The following is a 24,137-nucleotide window of genomic DNA, read 5'->3' on the forward strand; positions in this document are numbered from 1 at the left end:
TGACATTCTGGTTCTGCCCACTGCTGCATGAGGTGTGGCCATGCTGTGCAGCGCAGTGAGTCTAGACAAATATTTATATATATAATTTGGTAAATAAACAGTCTTCATTTAAAAAATGTATACATTGATTTATTTCATGAATTTTAAAGACTTTTTGTATTGTATATCTTGTAAACATTGTAAAAATAGCAAAAAATGTTTGTCCCTGGGTCAAATATTTCTATTACAACAGGCTTTTAAGGAGGATGAAATCAAATTATCTGAAAAAAAATTATACTTACGAAAAGCTTCAATTGTCAGTTAACCTATAATGCATCTATTTCATTCTTCACCTTTTTGGAATATTGAAAAAAATAACATTTTAGTGCTGTCCCTGTGTTTTGCGTCAATCCTGTTACTTTGGATAAACACCCCCCTCAGGGACAATGGACTATCCCAAAAGTGACATAATTTTCAGGAAGTGATATCCTCTGCCTTTTATGAAGATGATGCCAAGCAGACAAGTGCTCCTCTCTTTTGATGGATTTTCACTGAGTTATGTTCAGTCTTACAGAAGGGGACAGTCATAGTGTGTCAATCTTGTTACCATGATATCATGTATTAAAAAGTTATTTTATGGAAAATTTAAATGTACATATAAACAAGCATACTGGTGAAATGCAATTTGACAAATGCAACTGGCGAACTCGCTGTATAAACTGGCCCACAGAAAATGAACTCTCAAGAGACCTAAGCGATTTTCCCTCTTAGTTTTTAACTCATATTTTTAGTCTGCCTTTACCTCCACCATCAAGCCATGGCTTGTTTTTTTTCAGAATAGGCTCAGCTACATGGACAAACCATGAAAAAGTTGTTTCATATTGTGTGTGAACTGCAATGAAAGACCCAAAAAAGAGAAAAACGTAAGTGCATTTCTTGAATTTTATAACACACAGGCAACACTTAATGTGTTCCTGTCAGGGTTGCGCACAGAAAGACCAATAGCAGACTCAGGATTAAGTGAAAAACAGCAGGCTTTAATGCATGTCTACAGGATGAAGGTCAGGATAGGATAAAACAGGGAAATATAGGAATGTGCAGAGTAAAAAATAAAATAAAAAAAAGTCCAGGCAAGGGGTCATGAGCCAAGCGAACAGGGTACTGGGGATCAAAGCTGGGAAATCAAGAGCACAGGGGCAGGAGTAGGGCAAAGCAGGGGGCTGCAGGACAATTTGGGGCAGAGAAGTCCAGGGTAATAAATGGTCGGATCCGGGGAAGGGCAAAGTAGCAGGCAGGTGGTTGGGCGGAAAACAAAAAAAAAAAACAGGCAGGGTACCAGGACAAGGAAGCAGAACAACAGGAAACCACATACAACCAACAAACTTGCACAGAGGACTGAATCAGACAGGTTTATAAGCCACACAGCATACCTTTGAGAAAGTGAACTACATTCTGCAAAAACACTGGGATTTTAGTGCTTTCCTCATTGTGAAAGAAAGAGTAACTGGATTCTAGCACATTGGACTTGAGATGAAACAGTATGAGGTTGAAGTGCAGGCTTTAATATGAGGGTATAATGCATCCATATTGGCTGATCTATATAGGAATTACATCCCTTTTTATGCATACTGCTCCTGTTGTAAGGCACCAAAAGTTATTGGACAGTTGGCTTCTTGGCTGTTTCGGATTAATCAGGTGTATTCAGTTGCTACCTTAGTGTAGGTATAAGAAAGCTTTCAGTAGCTAGTGTTGATTCTAGGTTTTTTATTGACTTTGAAGTCTGTTCTTGCCATCTGTCAACATGAGAACCAGAGTTGTGCCAATGACAGTCAGACATACAGGTAGGTCAAGTAATAGGCTTAATGATGTTCCAAACTGTTTTTTGTTTTTGGAAAGCCAATTGTATGGCCCATGTCTGTCTTTTTCTTTCTGAGCCTCATAATGGCTTCTTTGACTGTCAACGTTCCAAAACTGGTCCTCTAATCAGAAACAGCTGAGAAGCAAACTGTCCAATTAGATTTGGTCCCATAAAATTAGTATAAAAAGGGTTGTAATTCCTACATGGATCACCCAATATGGATGTAAATACCCTCAAATTTAATATGAGTCTTAACCTCATATTCACAGTCTCATTTGAAATCCGATGTACTGAGGGACAGAGCCAAGACAACAGAAAATCATACCACTGACCAAATACTTACAGGCTGCACTGTATTTGTAAGGATGTGAATGCTACTGTGGTACAGGCCTACAGCTAGAACGTTGAACGTGGGCGAATAACTCATTGAGTCTGGTTTTGGGGATGGACTTTTGTGAAACTAGTAGAACAGACCTCATAAAATAAACTCCTAATAAAAACGTATATGTATTTGTGGATTAAATAAGAATCCCCGATCAGAAGCAGCCTCCTTTTATTGCACATAAAACCTGAACCTGTGTAGGGGGTGCAGGTTTATGTTGTTACTTCAAAAGTAATCAAAACAAAAACCAGAAGACTCCGTGGCTCTCAAGATCCAGTGTTACATACCTTTGATATAACATAATAGCCTTACCTCTGTCAGTTGACACCATAATGATTGTCATTATCTAACGGTTTGAAATTAAATGCAAGCTCTCAATTCATTCAAATGAATCATTAAAACCACAGCTAAAGTAACGGACCTTGATGCAGGCATCAGTTTGTTGCAGTTGCACACCGAGGACCGGGGTTCAATTCCCTGCCAAAGCTGAGTTTGGCTGTTCTTGCACGGAGCGCAATTGGCTTGCTGCTCCGAGGGCGGGGGGGAGGGGGGGGGTTGTTAGTGAGTTTGCTACGTACAACAGCACCCCAGGCACCTCGGGATCACAGTCATGGGCAGGATAACGCTTGGAGAAGGCGTGTCGTTCCATTCGGGCCGCATCTCTAATATGTGTATCCCTAGCTAACGCATGGATAATTGTAAAAGATGGGGTACAATCGGCTACTAAATTTGGATAAATGGGATAAAATAAATCTGATTTAAATGACCACACTCCTGTGTCTTATGCTCATGCTACTTCATTGTATGTCGCTCTGTATAAGAGCATCTGCTAAATGCCTGTAATGTAATGTAATGTACTAACAAGAGCTGCAATGTTATGCCCACGCTACTAACAAGTTCTGCAATGTACAGTACTTGCAGTTTAAACCAGATTACATCACATTCAGTGCCATTTGCTAATAATGCTACTTGTTAATGCAAACATTGCACCAGTATGCAGAAACCTGCTCAAGATACAAATACAAGTATTTTACCTTTTCATACATCGAATGCGTTCATTGGCATAATGTAAAATGTACTAATACTTAACTGCAAACAGAATTTGCCTGCAAATAACTTTTTAAAATAAAATCCATCATGAATGGGTCAATCATGTTAGTAAATTCATATACTAGTGGATTCTAAAAAGGCTTCTTTGTTACTTCAAAAAAAGCAACAGAAATTAAATAATTAAAAGAAACTGACAACACAGAGATAAAACAATATTATTATATACATTTCAATGATATCAAAGGAACAAATTTGAGTGAATTTAAATGATTGGTCATACGTTTGATTTACAGTGTTCCTTTTGTTGTATACATAAACTCCATGTAATATTGAAAAAAGTACAGGCATTAGGGAAAATGGTAGCCTTCCTGGTAATGCATATATATTATTAAACCAAATCTTATTTAGCTTTTTATATGCATCTATATCTAATAATGTGAAATGCAATTATCAGTCCAGCAAGCAATTTAGAGCCAAGAAATCTGAACAGTAAAAGACACCCCACACAGCAGAAGACATGACACCTAATGGAACTATTCTTTAGTTTTAGCATTAGCATTAGCAACTGATTGGCTGGAAAAACTGTAATGTTAAACAGCATGTCTCCAGGGACTGTCACATGACACTGCCGTTCTTCAGGAAGACATTCAATTCTGTTCTTCACGAACATTCGCAGCAATTCTGTTCTTCAGAAGCTTCACAAGAATGCTGTTCTTACAGGAACATCTGTGTGAATTCTGATCTTCAGCAACATACCGTGTGAATGATCTTTTTGAAGGAGTCACATAAGGCCATAATTCTTGGTGTTGTCCAAGGCCTCTTCAATCGAGCCAGCAGTGGCTGAACAGGTTCGTTTGCAGCATTACCTGGAACAGGTTTTTGTAATCTTCTTGGGACAGTTCTCCAGTCAATATGTTGCTTCTAATTCCCAACTCATTAAGGATCTTCTCTCCACTGTTTGGACTCCAAGCGCTGAATGGCAGGGGCAAGGAATGAGTCCCAAAGAACAGGAAACGCATTCAGTCAAAATATGAGAAGGCATGCAACATAAGCATCGATCTATGGCAACTGTCTGGAATGGTAATTACCTATCATAATTGCTGATGCATATTGGAGCAATTAGCCTAGATTAAAGCAGGTACAACCTAGCATGCTAGCAGACAGCTGTATCGAGGCAATGGCCTTAAAAGCAGCTCAAACTTAACTCACTACCAAAATAAAATTATAAGTAGAATTAGCATGATGGTCTGCTACCGGTAAGAATGAAAGTGTAAAACATGTCAAGAAAGGCCAGTTATTGCTTAACATTGTACACATTCTGTTTTTAAACATCATTGCTGTTATTACTTTACAGTTTCAATGAAATCGCAAGCATTTATAAATATAAATATTAAATAAATATTTTTAAAAAGAATAACTACAGGAAAAGCGTATGCAGAGAGTATTCGACTATTCTAATAGACTCATCCCATCCTTAATAATAGCAGGAAGCCATTCCCATGGCAACAACAGTACCAACTACTCACTTGAGCTTATCCTTCAGCAGGGCTTTCCTCTTGACCAAACACTGCCTGACCAACATGATCAATGCTGTGCTGTTAGCAGGGTTGAGGCAACCGGAAAACAGACCCTGGCGAGGGGTCAGCCTCACCAGGCACATGTGTGTGTTCTTTGTCAAAGTCTGGCAAGAAAAGCCTGTATGTTATTTCATAGTTATTTCTATTAAATATTGAATCATCTCTTTGGTGGTTTGTGTATAATGGTAATCACATTATTGAGAACTGAAAAGCTGGTCAACAAATCAAGTAAACAAACAAAACAAAAAAGTACTATGGGTATGTGGCATTATTATTTGGCATTTCACTCGTTCTTCATACACAAACCACAGTTTTCAACTACACGCATAATCTTTTGGTAATTGATGGGGAGAGCCATGTAGCTATTATTTGCTGGCACTTGGCATTTTTTAAGGTTAAAAAGGTTAATCAAAAGCTTAATCAAAAAAATAGTAAAAAGCTGAAAAACAATCTTGACAAAACAATGTAGCATTTGGCTCAGTTTACTGGCTTCTCCGTTAAATATATAGTGGGCTCCAGAATTATTGGCAAATAAATATTATAAATATGCACAAAAAGTGCTGTGAACTAAATAATACAGTTATTGACATAAGCTTTATTTTCCAACATGCCTAAAGTAGTGCGCTTTATTAATGATGCAATGGAATCAACCAGTCTTACATTTTTCAAAATAAAAAAATAAATTTCCCCAAAAGACAGGTTCCACTGGAGACTGAGATGGCCATTGCAGAACATGGTTGTTGTTTTGGCTTAATCAGTTCTGTGTTCATTTTTAAGTATGCTTGGAGTCATTGTCTTGCCAGACAATTTACCTTCAACCCAAACTCAGCTTCCTAATAGAGGCAACCAGATTTTGATCTTAAATGGTGCCCCTGGACTACTGGCAGCAAAACATCTCCAAAACATCAATGACCCAACTGCCATATTTCACAGAAGGTATGAGGTGCTTCTCCTTGTATGCATTCCATTTTGCCACCAATGTTAATGGTGTGTATGCCCAAAAAGTTCAATTTAGGTCTCATCTGACCATAGCAGTCTCTTCTAGTCATAATTCCAATGAGGTTTGGCAAACTCAAGATGCTTGGTTTTGATTATTTCACTCAGTAAAGGCTGACTTTGTGCCACCCTTCAAAAGTGTTTGCTTGGATGGAGGTGCCATTTTATGTTTTTTTAAGACTTGGTGACAGAAAACCAATTTCTGAAATTCCTAAACTGCGATCCTTGGGTTACTTATGGGCTCCCTCACCATCTTCCTTACTGTCTGTGGGGATAATATGCACTTGCATCCTCATCCTGACAAGTTTGCAACCATTCCATAAATTTCACGCCTTTTTATTATTGCCCTTAAAGTGTTAAGTGGTATGTTTAACCGTGTATGTATTTGTTATTTGTCTTTTCCCATGCAGATGGTTGCTAAAGGGATTCTGAATGCTTGTTACCTCTTTTCTTATACTTTAGTGAAACAGGAAGTGATGAAATAAAAACATATAGTTCTTTTAGACTGAAATTAACTAAATTAAGTAAAGTAAATTTGTATTGCCAATCTTGATTTTATCTACAATAATTCTCAAGGGGGGCAATAATTTTGGCACCTGTGGTTTTCAGAAAAAATGAGATTACAAAATAGGAAACATTGAAACATGAGTAAATGTACTGAATTATACAGTTTTTTCTGTATGTTTGAACATAAAATATAGATCATTATCCATGTTGTTTATCATATGCAGACTTTTCTTTTTTCTTTCCATTTTTATTAAGGGTGTCAATAATTCTGAAGCCCACTGTATATTTACATCTTAATCTAGCTCATAATCTTGTGCACACCGTTTGGCTTTTTGTTCTACTGGAGAAGTGGACACAAATCTCTTAGTAGACTACAGGACTCCAAATGGACAAGATCACTACTTACCTTGCATTTGCTCACTTTTCCAGTCTTGTTTACAGCCAGAAAAGATGACATTGGCTCCTAATGATTAAAAACAAAGCATTAGAGATTTAGCTTGAAAATCAAGGGGCATGAAACCTGCATGACACAAACAAATATTTTCCAGAAATATTCTGATACAAGAATGTGAAAGCTATAGTACCCCGGATTTTTTCATATAAATTTGGTCTTTTCTGCATTTCTCCCAAAATTAAATGTTAGATACTTACACAAAATATAATGTATTAGCCCACTTGATGGAAAGAAAACTTGATTGAGGCGGTCAAAGTCAGAGTCTATAGAAGAACTGTGGCAAGTTCTCCAATATGCTCATAAACCTGCAGGACAGTGTATCTAAGAGACTTTATGCAGTTTTAAATTTAAAGGGTGGTCACACAAATATATTTGATTTTAAGTCTTCACTGCACTTTATAGTGACTTTTTCGATATTTAGAAACTGTTTAATAACTTTTGAAAGCATCTTTGCTTTACGGAATGGTTTTTACATGTGCCAAAGTCTTTTGCACAGTATTGCATACACTCACTGAACACTTTATGGCCTGTACTCCAGCTTGTTAATAGAAATATTTAATTAGCCAATCATGTGGCAGCAAATAAAGGTATGCAGATACGGTCAAGAGGTTCCACTGTTTTTCAGACCAAATGTCAGAATTGGGGAAGAAATGTGATCAAAGTGACTTTGACCATGAAATAATTGTTGGTGCCAGACAGGCTAGTTTGAGTATCTCAGAAACTGCAGATCTCCTGAGATTTTCACGCACACCAATCTCTAGAGTTTGCAGAGAATGGTATGAAGAAACATCCAGTGAGCAGCAGTTCTGACGACAGAAACGCATTGTTAATGAGAGGTCAGAGGAGAAGGACCAGACTAGTAAAAGCTGACAGGAAGGTGACAGTAATGAAAATAACCACACATTACAATAGTGGTATGCAGAGCATCTCTGAACACACAATGCACCAACCCCCACTAAGTGGATAGGCTACAGCAGCAGAAGACTAAATGAGTCTGAACACACACACACACACACACACACACACACACACACACACACACACACACACACTAACTGCCAATTGTCTCAAACTTCAAAAAAGGCTACAACAGAAAACATCCATTGATAATTTTACAGAGGGGTACTATGGTTGGTGGTGACTTCGGCAGTTATCTCTGTGAGTTGTTTGTGTTTGTGTGTGCATGTGTGTGTATAACTCATTTAAAAAAATTAAATTGGCACGATAATGAAAATGTATGAGTTTAAAAAAGAATTCTGATGCACATTATGCTTTTTATATGAAACAGGAGTTAGTCCCAAATAACTTTTTTGTATTGTCGCAATGTGAACAAGAATAAAGACAAACTCCACATAACTGTTCATATACTAATTAAGTTTCTTTAAGGTACTTGGGGGGAGGGGGGAACAAGGGACGATGAGAGTTTCAGTTCATTTTGCCCATCATTTGAACTCACCTTGTGAAGCAGCTCGATGTTGCATGCCATCTGCCACAGTACGGTTAAATCCCGGTAAATCATAAACTCTCCTGGACTGCTTGAAAGTCTCTAAATCAGGAATTACACAACACAATAAGGGAGACAAGTCTACATTCTCAGAATTGACCAATAAACTCAACATGCGCTAATTTATAAGGCTTTTACAAATGTATTTTACAATTTTTCTACAAGTTATTTGATGAGGAGGAGCGGGGAGGCAATGGCATAAAATGCAGATGGTATAAAATGTCAATCATCACATTGTGGTTTTCTAATTCTTTGCACATTATAAAAGACAAAAAAAAAAAAATCAAGACATAGACGATAGACCTATCCGGTGGTTTTTGCAAATGTATTTAATGTTTTGCTCAAGCCAAATACACTTTTCCCCTTGCGTGCCATTGGCGGTTTCGCCCCTGAGCCACAACACAAATGGCTCACCGTGAACAATTTCTCGGTCATGAACATGACGATCTCCACGCGGCCGTAACGGTAGATGGAGTGACGCTGAAACAGGTTGTAGATCAAATTCCACAGCCTCTTACTCTCGGTCGATGGGTAGAAGAGCCCCACCACCTTCACTGGCACATCTGGACACAGAACAGACAGCTTGCTTTTAGGGCTGTGGCAGAGGCCTGGATGGACATGGACATACACTAACTATCAGTTTAATGTCTGGTTCGCTGGGGCAAGACCGCTCCCCAAATGGAAGGAAATTACTAAGGCATTTTTGTTTCATCCATTCATCTTTATTGTACTACTCTGGGTATAAATACTTTTTACTTGGATTTAAACAGTTTAAATACTTAAGAACACACAGCCCTAAACACAACATAAATTATCATGCAACATTTAGAGCACCATAAGTAAGTGATGGGATAGACGCTGTGAGCACTTTTAGGTATTTATTAGACTTCAACTGCTGTAGCCTATCCACTTAGAATTATGGTGTGTTGTGTATTCAAAGATGCTCTTCTGCATACCACGGTTGTAATATGCGGCTATTTGCATTACTGTCACCTCCCTTTCAGCTTTGACCAGTCAGGCAATTCTTCTCGGAACTTGCACATTAACAAGGCGTTTCTGTCACTGGATTATTTTGTTTTTTTTTGCACCATTCTTTGCAAACTCTAGAGACTAGTTCAACGGTTCAACGGTCAACGGTCAAAGTCACTTTGATCACATTTTTTCCCCATCCTGATGGTTGATGTGAATATTAACTGAAGCTCCTGACCCGTATCTACATGACTGTATGCATTGCACTGCTGCCACACAATTGGCTGATTAGATAATTGCATGAATAAGTGTGATAAAGTAAAAATGTTCCTAATGAAATGAGTGAAGTGAGTGTAGCTAGCCATTTCAGTTAGCTATATAATCCTTTTAGACTGACTCACCAAAATTTTACCTTCATCTACCAAAGTTGAATTTTGGTCTCCCTTATATGGTGAAATTATTTCATCAAAATATCAATGTTTGTTTCACTCCACAATTCATAACTTTCCTTCCCAGGTCTTCACTGAAAATGAGAACTGTTGGCAACTGACCTACCCCTTACAATTTTAAAGGCAGGTTAAAAGCTAAACAAGCAAGCCCATTTGCAACTTTGCAACTGTGCCTCACCATCGGCCCAAGGCACCTCGGAGATGCCCAGGTCAGTGAAGAGCTTCTCGGAGTCTATGGCGGGCTCATCCAAGAACGTGTCCAAAGTGAGGAAGTTGCAGTGCACCACCTCCAGCTGTCCATATAAACTGTTCTCCAGGGCCTTCAGAAAACAAGTGTATACGAAGAGGATAACATGGGGTGAGGTGGCATTACTGATGATGGACAGCTCTGAATTTCTTGTATTATATCCTTGCCTCGGTTGGCACTTCCATTCAAATAAGCACATTTGGAACTTCCATATCTCACCTTTTTCAAAACCAATCTCAATGCCATTCATGCCATAAATTAGAATAAAACATTAAGACACAAAAATACCTCAATTTAAATCCAACGGATCCCAACACAAGACCATTAAATCTGTGTGAAACATACATGCTTTTTCTAATTTAATTACTGAATTGCCATTGGACTTAACATGGCGAAACACAATGCTAACATCAATGATACTAATATGAAGTTCTAAACGGACCGTTATGTTCAGCAACGTTATCGCGTGCAGGCAACTTTAGTAGCCAGATGACATTCCATAGCACAAAGATAGGAGCAGCAGTCAGTGTCCAAAGTGGTAAGCACTCAATTTGTGAAACCGGGTCAGACACAGTAAAGCAAGAGTGGCCAAAAAAAAGATCAGCCAGATCGGCGTACATAAACAGAAAACTTACAGCTAAATCGCCACAATGTTAGGTTATTAGGCTCGTCATAAACACTAACACATTGAGTGTAGCTAGCCACAGAAACATGACAGTGACAGTGTGAGCTAATGCCAGCTAGTTAACTGGCCTTTAGTTAGATTTTCAAAAGTAGTTTGCGATCTACCGCGCAAACTAGCTGACTGGCTGATATGGGATATTTCTCACTACACATGACATGAGAACATGCAATATCGCTAGCAAGATAATATGCAAATACCGTGTTAATGCCAGACAACTGGCGTCTCCTTACGATTTGACTGTATAAATGCGTTTCAGAAAGCAGAATTATCATTGAAATGAAAAACAATGACGCTAACTATGCTTTTAAATCATGCATTGTTATGCATACTAGGCATAAAAACAAAACCTTTAGTTGAGAACTCAACCAAGAATTTCATTAATGAATAGCACAATACCTCTTTTTGCCACTAGATGGCATTCGCATATAAGAAATTGGTTCTCTTTACTTTAGTTAGTTAGTGGGCCAAATAGATTCTCAGCCAAGGGCTCAGCCCAGTGTAACAACGATGGAAATGAATCACAAAAAACTATGATTTAAGTGAAATGTTTGCATTTTCTGAAAGCCTCAAAAGACAGGAAATTTACCTGATCAGCCCTAACGCTAATGCCTGCTCTCCATCAAGTTATCAGCACAGATATAGGTGGCCATAGCTGCCAGATAGATAGGCTCACCTCCAACTCTGGCAGGAACTTCCTGTCACTCTCTAGCGCCACCAGTCTCTGAGCTCCAGAGTTCAGTAGTGTCCGTGTTAGCACACCAGGGCCTGGGGGAGAATGGAACACAAGCAGAGTGACTATCAACACACACACATATATATATATATATATACAGTTACATGTGATAGTTTAGGCACCCCTGGCCAAATTAGATATTTTTTAAACACAGTTGCTGTCGCAAATGCTAAAGAGAATGTTACAAAATTGTAGGTCAAATTGTTATGTGCACATGTGGCATGTGCAAAGATTAGGACACACTACATAGTCGGTAACACCCCCTTTGGCAGATATATTCCACAAAGTTTATTTATGAAATAAAAAGTAACTGTTTATTAATACTCGCAGAAGTTCTTGAGCTTTATGTCCCATTTGCTACAGAGACTGTGTTTACTTATTTTCAATTAAAAAATCAAAGTATGTAATTTGCCCAGCACACAGCAACGGTAGCACACAGACACACAAGAGAACAATATAACAAGACAACACATAAAAGCAAGCTAGAAGATCATACAATACCGGGATTGTATTCGAAGATGAATGTCTTTCCATCAGCCAGATCGTTTTGCAGGTGGTCAGCCACTAGCTGGGCCAGGGCAGGGTCTACGATGAAATGGCGGGGACCGGTGCATTTCCGTGCCTTGCTAATGTTCTCCTCCACTTCCCCGATGTCAACTATATCGTACCTGCTCTTGTCTTTTAAGGAGGTCGCCACCGCGGACAGGTTCCTGTGGTTGAGCCCCATGTCCTGAGAGATACGATCCGCTTTATATGACGGAACCTGAGCTTTCCGACTGCTCACAGAGAGTGGATCCGTGACATATTCCCGCAACTGGGCAAAGACAGGGGTATTCGCGAGTAGGTACCTTCGTTGCGTGTGGCTACAGGCAGTCCTCACTGCTAGAACCAAGAGTCTGGAGCTGGAGGCGGACATCTTGGGCTGATGTCAGTGCCTTTTTTTGCCTGGAAAGAAAAAAGTCCAGATGTCTCCATGTCACAAATTAAACTAGCCTTCCATTAATATTCAGTGATGGTGCCATTTTAACTTTCAGGGGTGTTTTTCAAACTGCAACGCTTACTCAATCCACACAATGGTGAAGCTCAAATCAATCCGGATAGCAAGCGACTCCCGGCCGGATCTACCCCGGAGCTGCTTGCTATCTGGGGAGGATCGATTGTTAAACCCGACAAATAAGGGTACATGGGAAATAAATATACAGGAGCTATATAGAAATTGTAATCGCTCAAAATAAGTATTTTGTTTCTCTTCGCTAGTCTATGCTGTTGCCATACTCCACAAAGTAAACGCCGATGACACCGCCATAGCTGAAAACATAGAGCGCAAAGTACTGCGGGAGGAAAGTGCGTAGCCATGTGGAAAAACCTGCCATTAGCATTATTGTCCAAGTAAGAAACAACTAGGGAAGGTTTAGACATTGCCACAGTGGGTTTATGTGGAATATAGCTGGCCTATTACATATTGAGCCGTGGAGCTCGACTAGCTGCGCAGGAAAGGACAGCACCATGTGCTCACTTATAGCAACACATTTACATGCGCCTACACTGTCTGAAATGTTCTACAATGTTTCCAAAATTATGTACGCAATCGTATCCTAATCTATCAATTGGCTGCAGACAAGCAACCGAATGGGTTAGCTAGTTTACGATCTGGCATATTAGATCCACATGCAGAAGTGATATCGCTAGCCAACACAGAACCCATTAACGCTAGCTTGGGACTACACTGGTGTGGTGCCTGTTACTTTAAAAGTCCTAAAGTGCTAGAAAGCTGCATTTAAAAAGCTTTATCGTTTACCTTTATCGTATGCCTTTATGCTCTATTGTGATTCTACAATCACAGTCACAGATAATCCTAAAGGCACATACCGTCCTCTCCCACAATGTGATGACATTGAATAAGCACGCTGTTGACCGTCGTTGCTTTCCCAATACAGACGGGACGCCTCTGACGACACCACGTGATGGTGCGGAAATAGCCGAAAACCAGTGATCGCCACCAATCTAATATACACATAAACTGGCAGTTATTTCATTGTAGTAGGTGTACCTTGAAAAACTTTGAAATTGAAACCAAGTCTCAAAAAGAAATATATTTGGCCGGATGTGGATTTTCCAGCAGGACAATGACTCCAAATCTTCATCGAAACCCACACACAAACAGTTCAGTGAACTGAAAATGGCAGTCCATAAACCGGTTAACCAACTGGTAAACTGTGCAGTTGTTAAATTCTGGTTAAGAGTTTAACAACTTAATTCATGTTAATGCCATGTTACTGAATTGCCTATTTTTTATTAAGTGTGAAAGTTATAATTTTGAGTCAAATGAAAAATTGAAGTGAAAATGTTTTATTGCCTGTTTTAACATGGAAATATTCCTCCAGCTTTTCTGAGGACCCTCTGGCCTTGGGGCTTTTTCATAGACCTCAAGTTCTCCAGGGTGGCAAGTCCCAAATTCAGGTTTTACCAATCTCAAGTCCCAACTTGTGGCTTAATGATGGACCTCCAGAACCTTTTCAGGTCTTACTTTGTGATCACATTTTCCGTCTTTAGCAAAGGTTTGAACACACTTTTCCTTACATTACATTACATTACATTATGTGGCATTTAGCAGATGCTCTTATCCAGAGCGACGTACAACAAAGTGCAAATCAATCACATTTGACTCACAATTACAAACAAAAAACAAAATTAACTCTGAATCTCTGTAATTATATTGAGTTAATGAGTTGTCCTCCATCTTAATAAAATTACATCCATTATCTGAACAGGGTTGCAGGAGCCTATCCCAGCATGCATTGGGTGAAAGGCAGGAATACACAGGTCGCCAGTCCGTCACACACCTTTCGTTCACACATTCATCCCCATGGGCAGTTTTGACTGAGGGAGGAAACCCCCGTGAACATGCAAATTCCACACAGAGACTGAGGCGGCAGTGCTACCCACTGCACCATCCGTGCCACCCTTTAATAAAATGACATGTATGTGCATTTACAGTGATTCTCTGTAAAGTTTGGAAAAATGCATATTTTTTCTTGATTTGGCTGTGTAATGAACTGCAAGGAGAAAACTGGAACTGGACTATCTATAAATGTCTTCGATAAAAACGTTTTGATGTAGTAAGCGCTTTCAACCACTTCGGCTTCTTTCGTAAGTCACGGGATAATGTCAGACAAGTCCGCTTAGTCTTCGGGTTTGTTGAGTCGCTTAATTTTAGCATCGGACGTCGACACCTGACTGTATGGAGGCGGAACTTAGTGCAGTCATATGACATTACTAGCTAATATGGCTGCGCCCACACCAGTCCATCTATAACCATATAGCCTACACGTGCGTTGTGTTGTCCTGTATCAGTTTCTGCCATTAGTTTGCGTGCCAAACCATGGCACAAAAAGTAGAACGATTCTGCAGTCCTGGAAAAGGGAATGGCTTACGCGCTGTTAGCTCGCTAAAAGCCGGCGAACTGTTGTTTTCAGCTGAGGCTTTTGCATCTAGCGTTTCCAAGAGAGTAATGAAGTATACATGTGAAAACTGCTTATCAAGGTAAGACGGCTTGGCAGCTTCCTGGCTACAAGTATTATTTATTTCAGACCAGTAAAATTATTGCAAACGGACATGGTGTTGCGGCTGTTTTTTGACGCATTAACCTCATTCAGCTTGAACAGTGAAGCGATTGCTGCTGACAGTCTGATTAGTTATCAATTATTTACAGTTATTTACAGTTGAGTTGTGTAGCTATTCCTGCAGAGGAATTTACGGCTGAGCTGCTGCAGACAGATTTGGCACCCAATGTACCAGTGGTCTTAATTTGTGACGTGCTACAGCTCATCATGCAAAGCCGTCATCCCGAATGAATTGATTTGCCGAGCATTCTACATTTCTTATCGTCTGTATAGCCTACAGTGCAGTAATTATTTGGACAGTGACTTTGTAGTTGTTGCTCTCTACTCCAGAAAACTAACAGTTGAAATAAAACAATGGATATGTGGTTAAAGTGCATAAAGCTTTAGCATTAATTAGAGGGGTTTTACATCCATATTGGGTGAAGAGTGTAGGAATTGTACCAGTTGTTATACATAGTACTCCCAATTTTAAGGGAACCACAAGTAATGGGACAATTGGCTGCTCAAATGTTTTTTGAACAGGTGTGGTAGGCTTTATTGTTAGTTCATGCATAAAAAATCTAGAGGTGATTCTAGGAGTGCCATTTGCATTTGGATTCTGTTGTCTCAGAACATGAGTACCAAAGAAGTGTCAATGCCAGCAAAGCAAGCTATCATTATGCTAAAATTAGATTAAATAAATCTGAGACATACCAAAACAATTAGTTGTGTCAAAATCAAGTGTTTGGTACATTGTTAAGAAAGAAGAATGCACTGGTGAGCTCAGCAATGGCAAACGACCTGGTAAACCACAAAAGACCAGTGTAGTGGATGAAAGAAGAATCCTTCAAATGGTGAAGAAAAATATTTTTGTATCTGTTCAACGAATCAAGAACACTCTCCAGGATGTAGGCACAGATGTGTTAAAGACAACCATCCAGAGCAGACTATGCCAGCATAACCCCTGAATGTTCACCACGAGATGCCAGACCTCTTCGTTCAGCCTCCACAGGCCGCTTGGCACCTCCCCCTCTCTGAACTTCCACCTCACGCTCACGACTACTGTCTGTTCTGGCTCCATGGTGGTGGAATGAACTCCCCGTTGAGGTCCGAACTGTAGAATCTCTTCCAATCTTCAAGTGCAAACTGAAGACGCACCTCTTCAAGCAGCACCTCTCCCCATCCCTCCCTACCTCCCTGTGAACCTTAATTGTTTTTCTGTGATTTACTTTTTTGTGTATCAGTATTTTTAATTTGGCTAGGTAAGCAGTGTTTGGCTAGTTAAGTGGTTTGGTCATACTTTTGTGTTTCTTCGTTTGTAATTAAAATAGGCCCTGGTCCTTATCTTTGTTGTACTGGTAGCAGTTAAAATTGTACTTCCCTCCAGGGTCTTTCAGTGCACTTATCCCTGGTTATGGGTATGCACTTTGTTGTACGTCGCTCTGGATAAGAGTGTCTGCCAAATGCCATTAATGTAATTTAAAAAAATGTAAAAGATGCAAACCCCTGGCAGTCCTCAATAACATAATGGCCAGGTTACGGTTTGTAAAAACATACATTAAAAAACCTGTAGGGTTTTGGAAAAAAGTGTTATGGACAGATGAGATGAATACCTGTACCAGAGTAATGGAAGGAGCAAAGTGGAGGCTAAAATAAACTGCCCTAAAACCAATGCATGTCCCTCATCTTTGAAACATGGTGGCTGGGGTGTTATAGTTTGGGCAAGTATGGCTGTCACAGGTGCTGGCTCACTTGTGCTAATTTATGATGTCACTGCTGACAGCAGCAGCAGGATGAATGCTGGAGTATACAGAAACATTGTGTCTGCCCAGATCCAAGCAAATGCATTGAAAGTGATTGGACATGCTTCATCATGCAGAAGGTGAAGATCCAAGACATACAGCCAAAACATTCCCCTGGAATGCCAAAAAGTGGAATGGAAGTGACCTGAAGCATGTATTTCACTTGCTGAAGGCTAGGCTGAAGGCAAATAGCTCCCGAAACAAGCAGGAGCTGAAGTACATGCCTGGGAGGGCATCACATGGGAAGATGTCCAGCATCTATTGATGTCTATGGGTCATAGACTTCAGAAAAAATGGCTAATTCCTATATGGTTCACCCAGGGTGCAAGAGGTTGCCATTCTCTGAGAAGTTCGCAGGCTCCAGTGGTTACTCGAGTTATTGCAGTTTTGTAAGCCTCTGGTACAAAAAAACGAATTTCCCCATTGAAGGCCATTCAAAATTTATCCTGGCCAAAATATATTATTTTGGACCATGAGTTCTTTTTTTTTTTCCAGTGACCTAATTACTCTCCAGTGACTGATTTATTTTGTAAGCTATACAGAAGAAGATATAGGATTTCATTCCAATTTGGTTCGTGTGGTTTTACGTCACTGCATGCACCTGTTCACGGGCACACCCGTGGAAAAAAAAACAAAACCCCTGATGTACTGATATACCACCTATATCACCGCCACTGCGGACAGCTGATAGAATGTTTACATGGCTTGTTACCGGCGAGGCACTGCAATTACCCGGTATTTCTTGGCCTACTCTGTAGTAAAGACGGATTATATCGTTTAAAAAGAATCGTATGGCTTAGAAAAATAAAAGCAACCCGACCAGTGTATGAAATGATGATGGTCAAGTTTGGTAGGTTTAAAGAAGGATATAAGTCGAAAAGAACCGGAAAAAACTAAAAACACAAATCATCTTTTTTATTATATATTTATGTTTGGCAATATCCACAAATTTGTTCTATAGGAAAAAGTAGCGTATTGCTGCTTCCAACAATCGACCTCAATATCCATGTGTTCTTCATCTGTTGCATTAGCCAGTCCAATCAAAAATTAATAAATATAATAATAATAATAAATAAAAAATTGATGCCGTTATGTTCAGTTGTGAATGGAATCTTAAATAGTGTTGAATGAGCTTACTTCATAGTCGTGGATTATTACCGTTCATTTCCTGGGAAATAATGCACACCTCTCCAGCCAACCAGGAACGTGTATTTAACCAAGCCATGGTATAATAACTTAATATTCACAACAATCTTGTTCACAAAAAAAAGTATATTGGAATTGTATTTTATCTTTTGTATCCACGGGAAAGTTCATTAAAAGACGTATTTTTGAATGAAGTATTCATCTTTGTTTATTGTTAGTTAGCACATGCCTAAAACAATGTCCAGCTGAATGTAAAAGCTGATGGCAAAATAAGGGAAGTTGAGTAATTGTACAATTCGTAATCCGATTAGTCAATTATTTGTTTCAATAATCGGCAGATTATTTGACCTGCCAAAATAGTCGTTAGTTTCAGCCCTAGTTTTCTATAGGGCGCCTTAGTCCATAATGGGTTAACTACATGGTGATTGTTTTATAAAAAAAAAAACAATAAAAAAAGTACAAAAAGTATCACTGCCCAAAGTTTTATGGATTGCTGCACTGTAGACTATTACAGGAATGGAGGTATGGTACCATACCCTTGGTTGACTTTTCAGCAATGAGATTAGCATTTATAGTGTCTTTTAGGGTCATAAGGTTTTTTTAGAAAAGCAAACAATTGAAATGGAACATGAGAAAATCCTTTGCATAACAAGGTCACAGTAATGAGATATGATGTGAGTCACTGAGTTTCTACCTTGTTTGTAGAACCTCAGTGACTCAGCCCATTGCTAAAGGTACAATTTGACAGCAGAGCATTTTCCAAGCCTATTTGGGGAAGTTTACACATTACATTCTGGCCACTGGGTGGCAGTGTTACTCATCTTTTAGAATATCATCTACTCGTAGAATACATGAACGTGATGATAATCATAATAAAGTCACGTTTATACTCCTTCCCCCCCACGATAGATGAATACACAGCTAATATTGAATTTATTGGAAAACCATTATCAATATTTGCATATCAGCACATGTATGTATCCAGGATACCTGCTTGAGCCAACGTATTTTTTAATTATTTGAAATATGAATGTTGGCAGTTGTAAGCTTACCTTGTGTAAAAAAAAAAAACACATGTGAACACGTGACTAACTGGTAAAACTGTAATATGATGCAAATCCTTTTTTGGTTTTGAAAAATTATTTTGGCATTTGGGGCCAACAAGGATAATGAAGAGGATGTGGCTGTAGCTGTAAATGTTGGTCTTTAGGGGGCACTGTTGGTCTGCTTTCCTGTGTCTTGACTCAGGTCAAATCAATATGGTTAAAAAAGGGCTTTAATCATTAACCATTTATTTGTACTAAAATGTTTCATTTAAATGTGATTGTACTACTGTCATTTTCATTTTGTTTTTATTTCTGCAAAAAAATATTTCTGCTATTAAAAAAATGATTTGATTTTACATATATGTTCATATGCCACATTCAGTAATTCAGTGTACAGTATGTTGCTCTGCATTATCTGCTTTGAAGGCACCCTCATTCATGGTAATGAAGGCATATAGATTACAAATTATGCAGGTAGCGTATATTGCTAAATGCGTGCTAACAATTGGGTGAAGTAGCTTATTAAAGGGTACTTGAACCTGCTTTTTCTAAAATGGTGTCAAATTTAGCTCTGACCTCCATGGAGTATCCCTTCCCTACAAGCAAGGGTTAACATTTCTCAGAATCCCTTGCAGAGTTTGAAATGGCTGTGAGATGTGAATGAGGTTTCTCATTGTGCCGTGGAAGTGCTTTGGCTGCCCCAGATTCTTGTCCCTTTTCCTTCCATTTTGTCTCTGGGGACGCGACTCTGGTCATTTCCCTGTTTCTCCGGTGTCAAAGCTGTTGAGTTCCCCTGTCATTATCTCACTGGCCTGCTGCACATACATCCCAAAAAAGTGCTCTCACACAGGCACTCAAAATCGGTACAGACATAGGACACTCAACAATTTTTGGGTGGGAATTTTTTTGGGGGATTGCACAGTATGTATTGTATTTAATTTGCCTGTAGTGTAGTGGTTAAGGGACATGACTGGGACGCGCAAGGTCAGTGGTTCGATCCCCAATGTAGCCACAATAAGATCCGCACAGCCATTGGGCCCTTGAGCAAGGCCCTTAACCCTGCATTGCTCCAGGGGAGGGTTGTCTCCTGCTTAGTCTAATCACTCTGGATAAGAGTGTCTGATCTCATTTGGGCTGTGCGTTCTGCAGTATTTGTTACCTGCTGTCTTTAGTGCAGGAGGGGCATTGGTTATCCAGTGACAGTGGGCTCCAGAATTATTGGCACCCTTTATAAAAATGGAGAAAAAAGGCTGCATATAATAAACAACATGGATAATAATATATATTTTTATATTCAAACATATGATATACTTTTATTTCAGTACATTTCCTCTCATGTTCCAATGTTTTCCATTTAGTGATCTAATTTTTTCTGAGCGCAGGTGCCAAACATATTGCAACCCTAACAATTGTAGATAAAATCAAACAAAGTGAAAATCTATATTGTGTCGTTCCTGATTCACTGGAGTATAGAAAATGGAGTAACATGCATTCAAGATCCCTTCCTCAACCATCAGCATGAAAAAGCCAAAAAACTGTAAATTACAAGTTGGGCAATGGGGACAAAGAAAATGCACAAACGGTTAAACATACCATTTAGCACTATAGGGGCAATAATAAAAAGGCATAACACATTTGGAAGTGCATATAATCCCCACGGATAACACACGGCAGATTGTGTGGGAGGCCATAAGTAAAAATGTGAATGTTTTGGCCATACACACCACCTACATGTTTGGTGGCAAAATTGAATGCATACAAGGAGAGAAGCACCTCATACCTACTGTCAAATATAGTGGTGGGTCACTGATATTTTGGAGATGTTTTGCTGCCAGTGGTCCTGAGGCATTACTATTGGTCTTGGTCAGAGGTAGATTGGCCCACAGAACAATGACTCGAATCATATGTCATGCATGTTCTGCAATGGCCAGTCTCCAGACTTAAATCCCATTAAAAACCTGTGATCTGAACAGAAGAGGTTATCTCTTTACTGAACGGGGTATCCCTAGGATATCAATGATTCTGCAGTGTTCTGCATAGAGGGATGGTCAACAATCCCCCCAAATGTGTTCTCTAACCTTATCACAATTATAAGAAAAGACTCTTTGCCAGGTTTGTTTGTATTAAACCAGGTGTGCCAATAATTGTGAACCTGTTTTTTGTGGAAATATTTTTTTTAATTTGAAATATGTAAGCCTTTCCATTGACTCATTAATAAAGCACACTAGTTTACGCATGTTGGGAAATAAAGCTTATGTCATATATATATAATTATTCATTAATAATGAATCATTAATTAATAAAGAACATTTTGTGCATATTTATTCAAGGGTGCCAATAATTCTGGAAACCACTGTATGTTTGGGCCTTTTCATTTTACTGCAAAAGATTGGGTACCATTTGTGAAAGAAATTACATATTAAGTGCAGAAATATGCCTACTCTTGAAATAATGGTATGAATCAATTTAATAATAAAACAAGCTGCTTGAATAAAATTTTATTTGAAATAATGAAGTAAGTGCAATATTTGGAAATAAAATGGTGCTATGATTAGGAGCAATTTGAGATCGAAGCCGTTAGGGAGATAAGAGTTTAGCATGTTGTTGGTTTGAAGTCCTTTGGTCCCTTGTTTTAATCTAATGCTGCTGAGCATCTAATTCTGCCACAGTAAATTTGCACTTTTGTCTTTGAAGGCATGTTTGTTTCTTTCTCAGCAGTGTTGTGTTTTTGTTAGAAGAGAGGCACTACCAATTTTGGTGGTGTTTGTCTCCCCTATCGTTTCAGCATCAACTACAGCAAGGCTTCGTTTATAATCAGACGTGTTTACATCTTTCATCTTTTGTTTTCTTTATTTTACTTTTTGTTTTGCAGAGCGTAAAGCGCGTGTCTCTTGCCCAGGTTTTGTTTACGGCTGGTTTAACGCCACAGGTTTTGTTTTGTCTCCCATGCCTTTAAGGTGCACTGGCACAATCTTGATGGGCAGTTGCAGGGCATGTCTGCAACGAGGTTGGTAGAAGTAGAAACGCTGATTTTGTAAGTTTATTTAGCATTGTCATGTTGTCCCCAGATGTCTAATAGTGTCTTTCTCACACTTTCTCCTCTGAAGCACCCTGAAACTCCCTTGAGTGACTGATTTGGACATATCTTGTTTGTGGAAGGCAAACCACAGCTCCAGCAAAGTAACGCTGTCATCTTTCACTGAATGCAACAGCCTTTCTTTATGTTTTAATAACTTTGTGGGTGTTCCGCTACGGACTGTCATGTGAAGCTCCAGACGGCCTATTGCAATTGCTTCCTGTAATGCGGGATCAAGTAGGATTTGCTCAAAAACAAGGAGGCAGGGGATCAGAATCACTTGTCACATTATTGATAACATAACTACGTGTTAGGGTGATGATGGCAGTATGTTTAAACATAGGTGGATTTTGTCAGACATATCATCGACATAGGCATCACATATTAATGAAAAACATTTCTGAAGGCTGGTGTAATCTCTTCATTCACACTCAGTCATTGTTAGCCAATCAACTAATTGCCTGGCTAGCTGCTGCAGTATGTATGAATGACATGGGTGAGACAATTTCTGGAATAATTGGAGATGCAAAATATTCTAAATGTCCCATTTACAGATTATATCTATAATAACAATACATCATTTATAGTCGATTATACTGCATTATTTGCTTATTGATCAGTTATGTTAAAGGTAGAAGCTGTTTTAGAATTGCCTCTCCAACAATGCGACAGTCAGGGACATTCTGGCACATTCTGAAATGATTTGCTCACTCTGAAATGCAGAACTCTGAAGCAGATACTTCAGGCCTTTTTTTTTGCCTTGCTAATTCTCTTTATTTTGTAATTATCACTCGAAATGGTGCACAGAAATCTATGTATAAATGTATGTTCACCATGTAATAATTACTGCACTTTTTATACCCTGTAATAAAAGTGGAGCATTTGCCATTAAACCATGTGTGAATTGTTTGCTTAGGAATCTAAAATTGTGGAGTACATCGCTAAATCAAGGAAAAAAATGCCAGTGAAGTAGGCCATCGTGGGGTGGAAAAATCTGTAAATCTATCAGATGTAGCCAAATGCTATGCTTTGCAAATGTGAAATGCTTGATACATTGATACAAGCAATAACACACTGGTGAGTTGGTAGACCATGGATGACCACTGCAGTGGTTGGCTGAAGAATACTTTCAGTTTAATACTTTCAGAATATTTTTCAATTGTTGAGCAGATCAAGAACACTCTTCAGACTGTAGGCAAAGATGTGTTGAAGACTAAAATTGAGAGAACCTCATGGCAAGATGCAAACCACAGTAAAGCCTTGCACAGAACAAAGTGGTTAGTTTGCTAAAAAGTACATCTAAAACCTGTATAATTCTGGAACAAACTCTTATGGACAGATTGAGAGTATTGACCCGTTTCACTTTGTTGATGGAAGGGGGGGGGGGGGGGGGTGTCAAAAAAGAAAATAACTTCAGTCATGATCACTCAAAAAGAACAGGGTACCCAGTGTCTGGTGTTGTCTATCTATGGAAGACATCAGGCAGTCATCAAATGAAAACTGTTAAGGTGCATGACCGCAAGGTCGGGGTCTCGATCCCCGGTGTAGCCACAGATCCACACAGCCGTTGGGCCCTTCAGCAAGGCCCTTAACCCTGCATTGCTCCAGGGGAGGATTGTCTCCTGCTTCGTCTAATCAACTGTTCGTCGCTCTGGATAAGAGCGTCTGCCAAATGCCATTAATGTAATGCCATGTAATGTTAATTTGTCCAATTACTTTGCTCCCCTGAAATGGGGTAACTATATAGACACAAAGACTTGTTTAATTTCAAATACAATGTGCTGGAGTACAGATCCTAAAGAACATGACGTTGTGTCACTGTCCAAATACTTGTGGACTACGGGGATGCTATCAGATTTGAAGGGTAACTGTTTTTCTGTGGTATTGTTATATTAATGTTACTCTGTGCTATTCCCTGCAAGCTATGAAACAGTATATGATTGGGTTGGGTATTCTTGTATTCTACTAAGCAGTCCTGTGCTGCTGTATATTCCCTTAAAACAGTTACCTTCAAATGGCCTCCAGTGGCTTCTGGTTGCCGCACGCATCCGCTTCAAGGCCCTAGTGTTGGCATT

The 24,137-nt window shown here is 39.2% G+C and overlaps 2 protein-coding genes across 4 annotated transcripts in view; one reads left to right on the top strand and one right to left on the bottom strand.

The window, feature by feature from the left end:
• Positions 1–995: 995 nt before the first annotated feature.
• Positions 996–13,361, bottom strand: tfb2m (transcription factor B2, mitochondrial). 3 transcript variants are annotated; one of them, XM_061257080.1, is made up of 9 exons: positions 13,260–13,361; positions 11,892–12,335; positions 11,331–11,422; positions 9,904–10,045; positions 8,722–8,870; positions 8,260–8,349; positions 6,756–6,812; positions 4,796–4,950; positions 996–4,241 (listed from the first exon to the last, which is right to left on the bottom strand). In XM_061257080.1, the coding sequence occupies exons 2-9, from the start codon at positions 12,304–12,306 to the stop codon at positions 4,091–4,093; spliced, it is 1,251 nt and encodes a 416-aa protein (XP_061113064.1). In that variant the 5' UTR covers positions 12,307–12,335; positions 13,260–13,361; the 3' UTR covers positions 996–4,090. The 3 variants fall into 3 exon arrangements, with proteins under 3 accessions (XP_061113064.1, XP_061113055.1, XP_061113073.1); XM_061257071.1 differs by having other exon boundaries at positions 13,189–13,323; XM_061257089.1 differs by lacking the exon at positions 13,260–13,361 and adding an exon at positions 12,452–12,521.
• A 1,287-nt stretch (positions 13,362–14,648) lies between these two features.
• The window catches only part of smyd3 (SET and MYND domain containing 3), a 209,374-nt gene continuing 199,885 nt past the window's right edge, over positions 14,649–24,137 (top strand). The window contains exon 1 of the mRNA XM_061221466.1: positions 14,649–14,933. Coding sequence (XP_061077450.1) covers positions 14,773–14,933 — 161 coding nt within the window. The 5' untranslated portion in view covers positions 14,649–14,772. The remainder of the gene's footprint in view (positions 14,934–24,137) is intronic.

This window comes from Conger conger, chromosome 1, assembly GCF_963514075.1.
Source record: "Conger conger chromosome 1, fConCon1.1, whole genome shotgun sequence".
Lineage (NCBI taxonomy): Eukaryota > Metazoa > Chordata > Actinopteri > Anguilliformes > Congridae > Conger > Conger conger.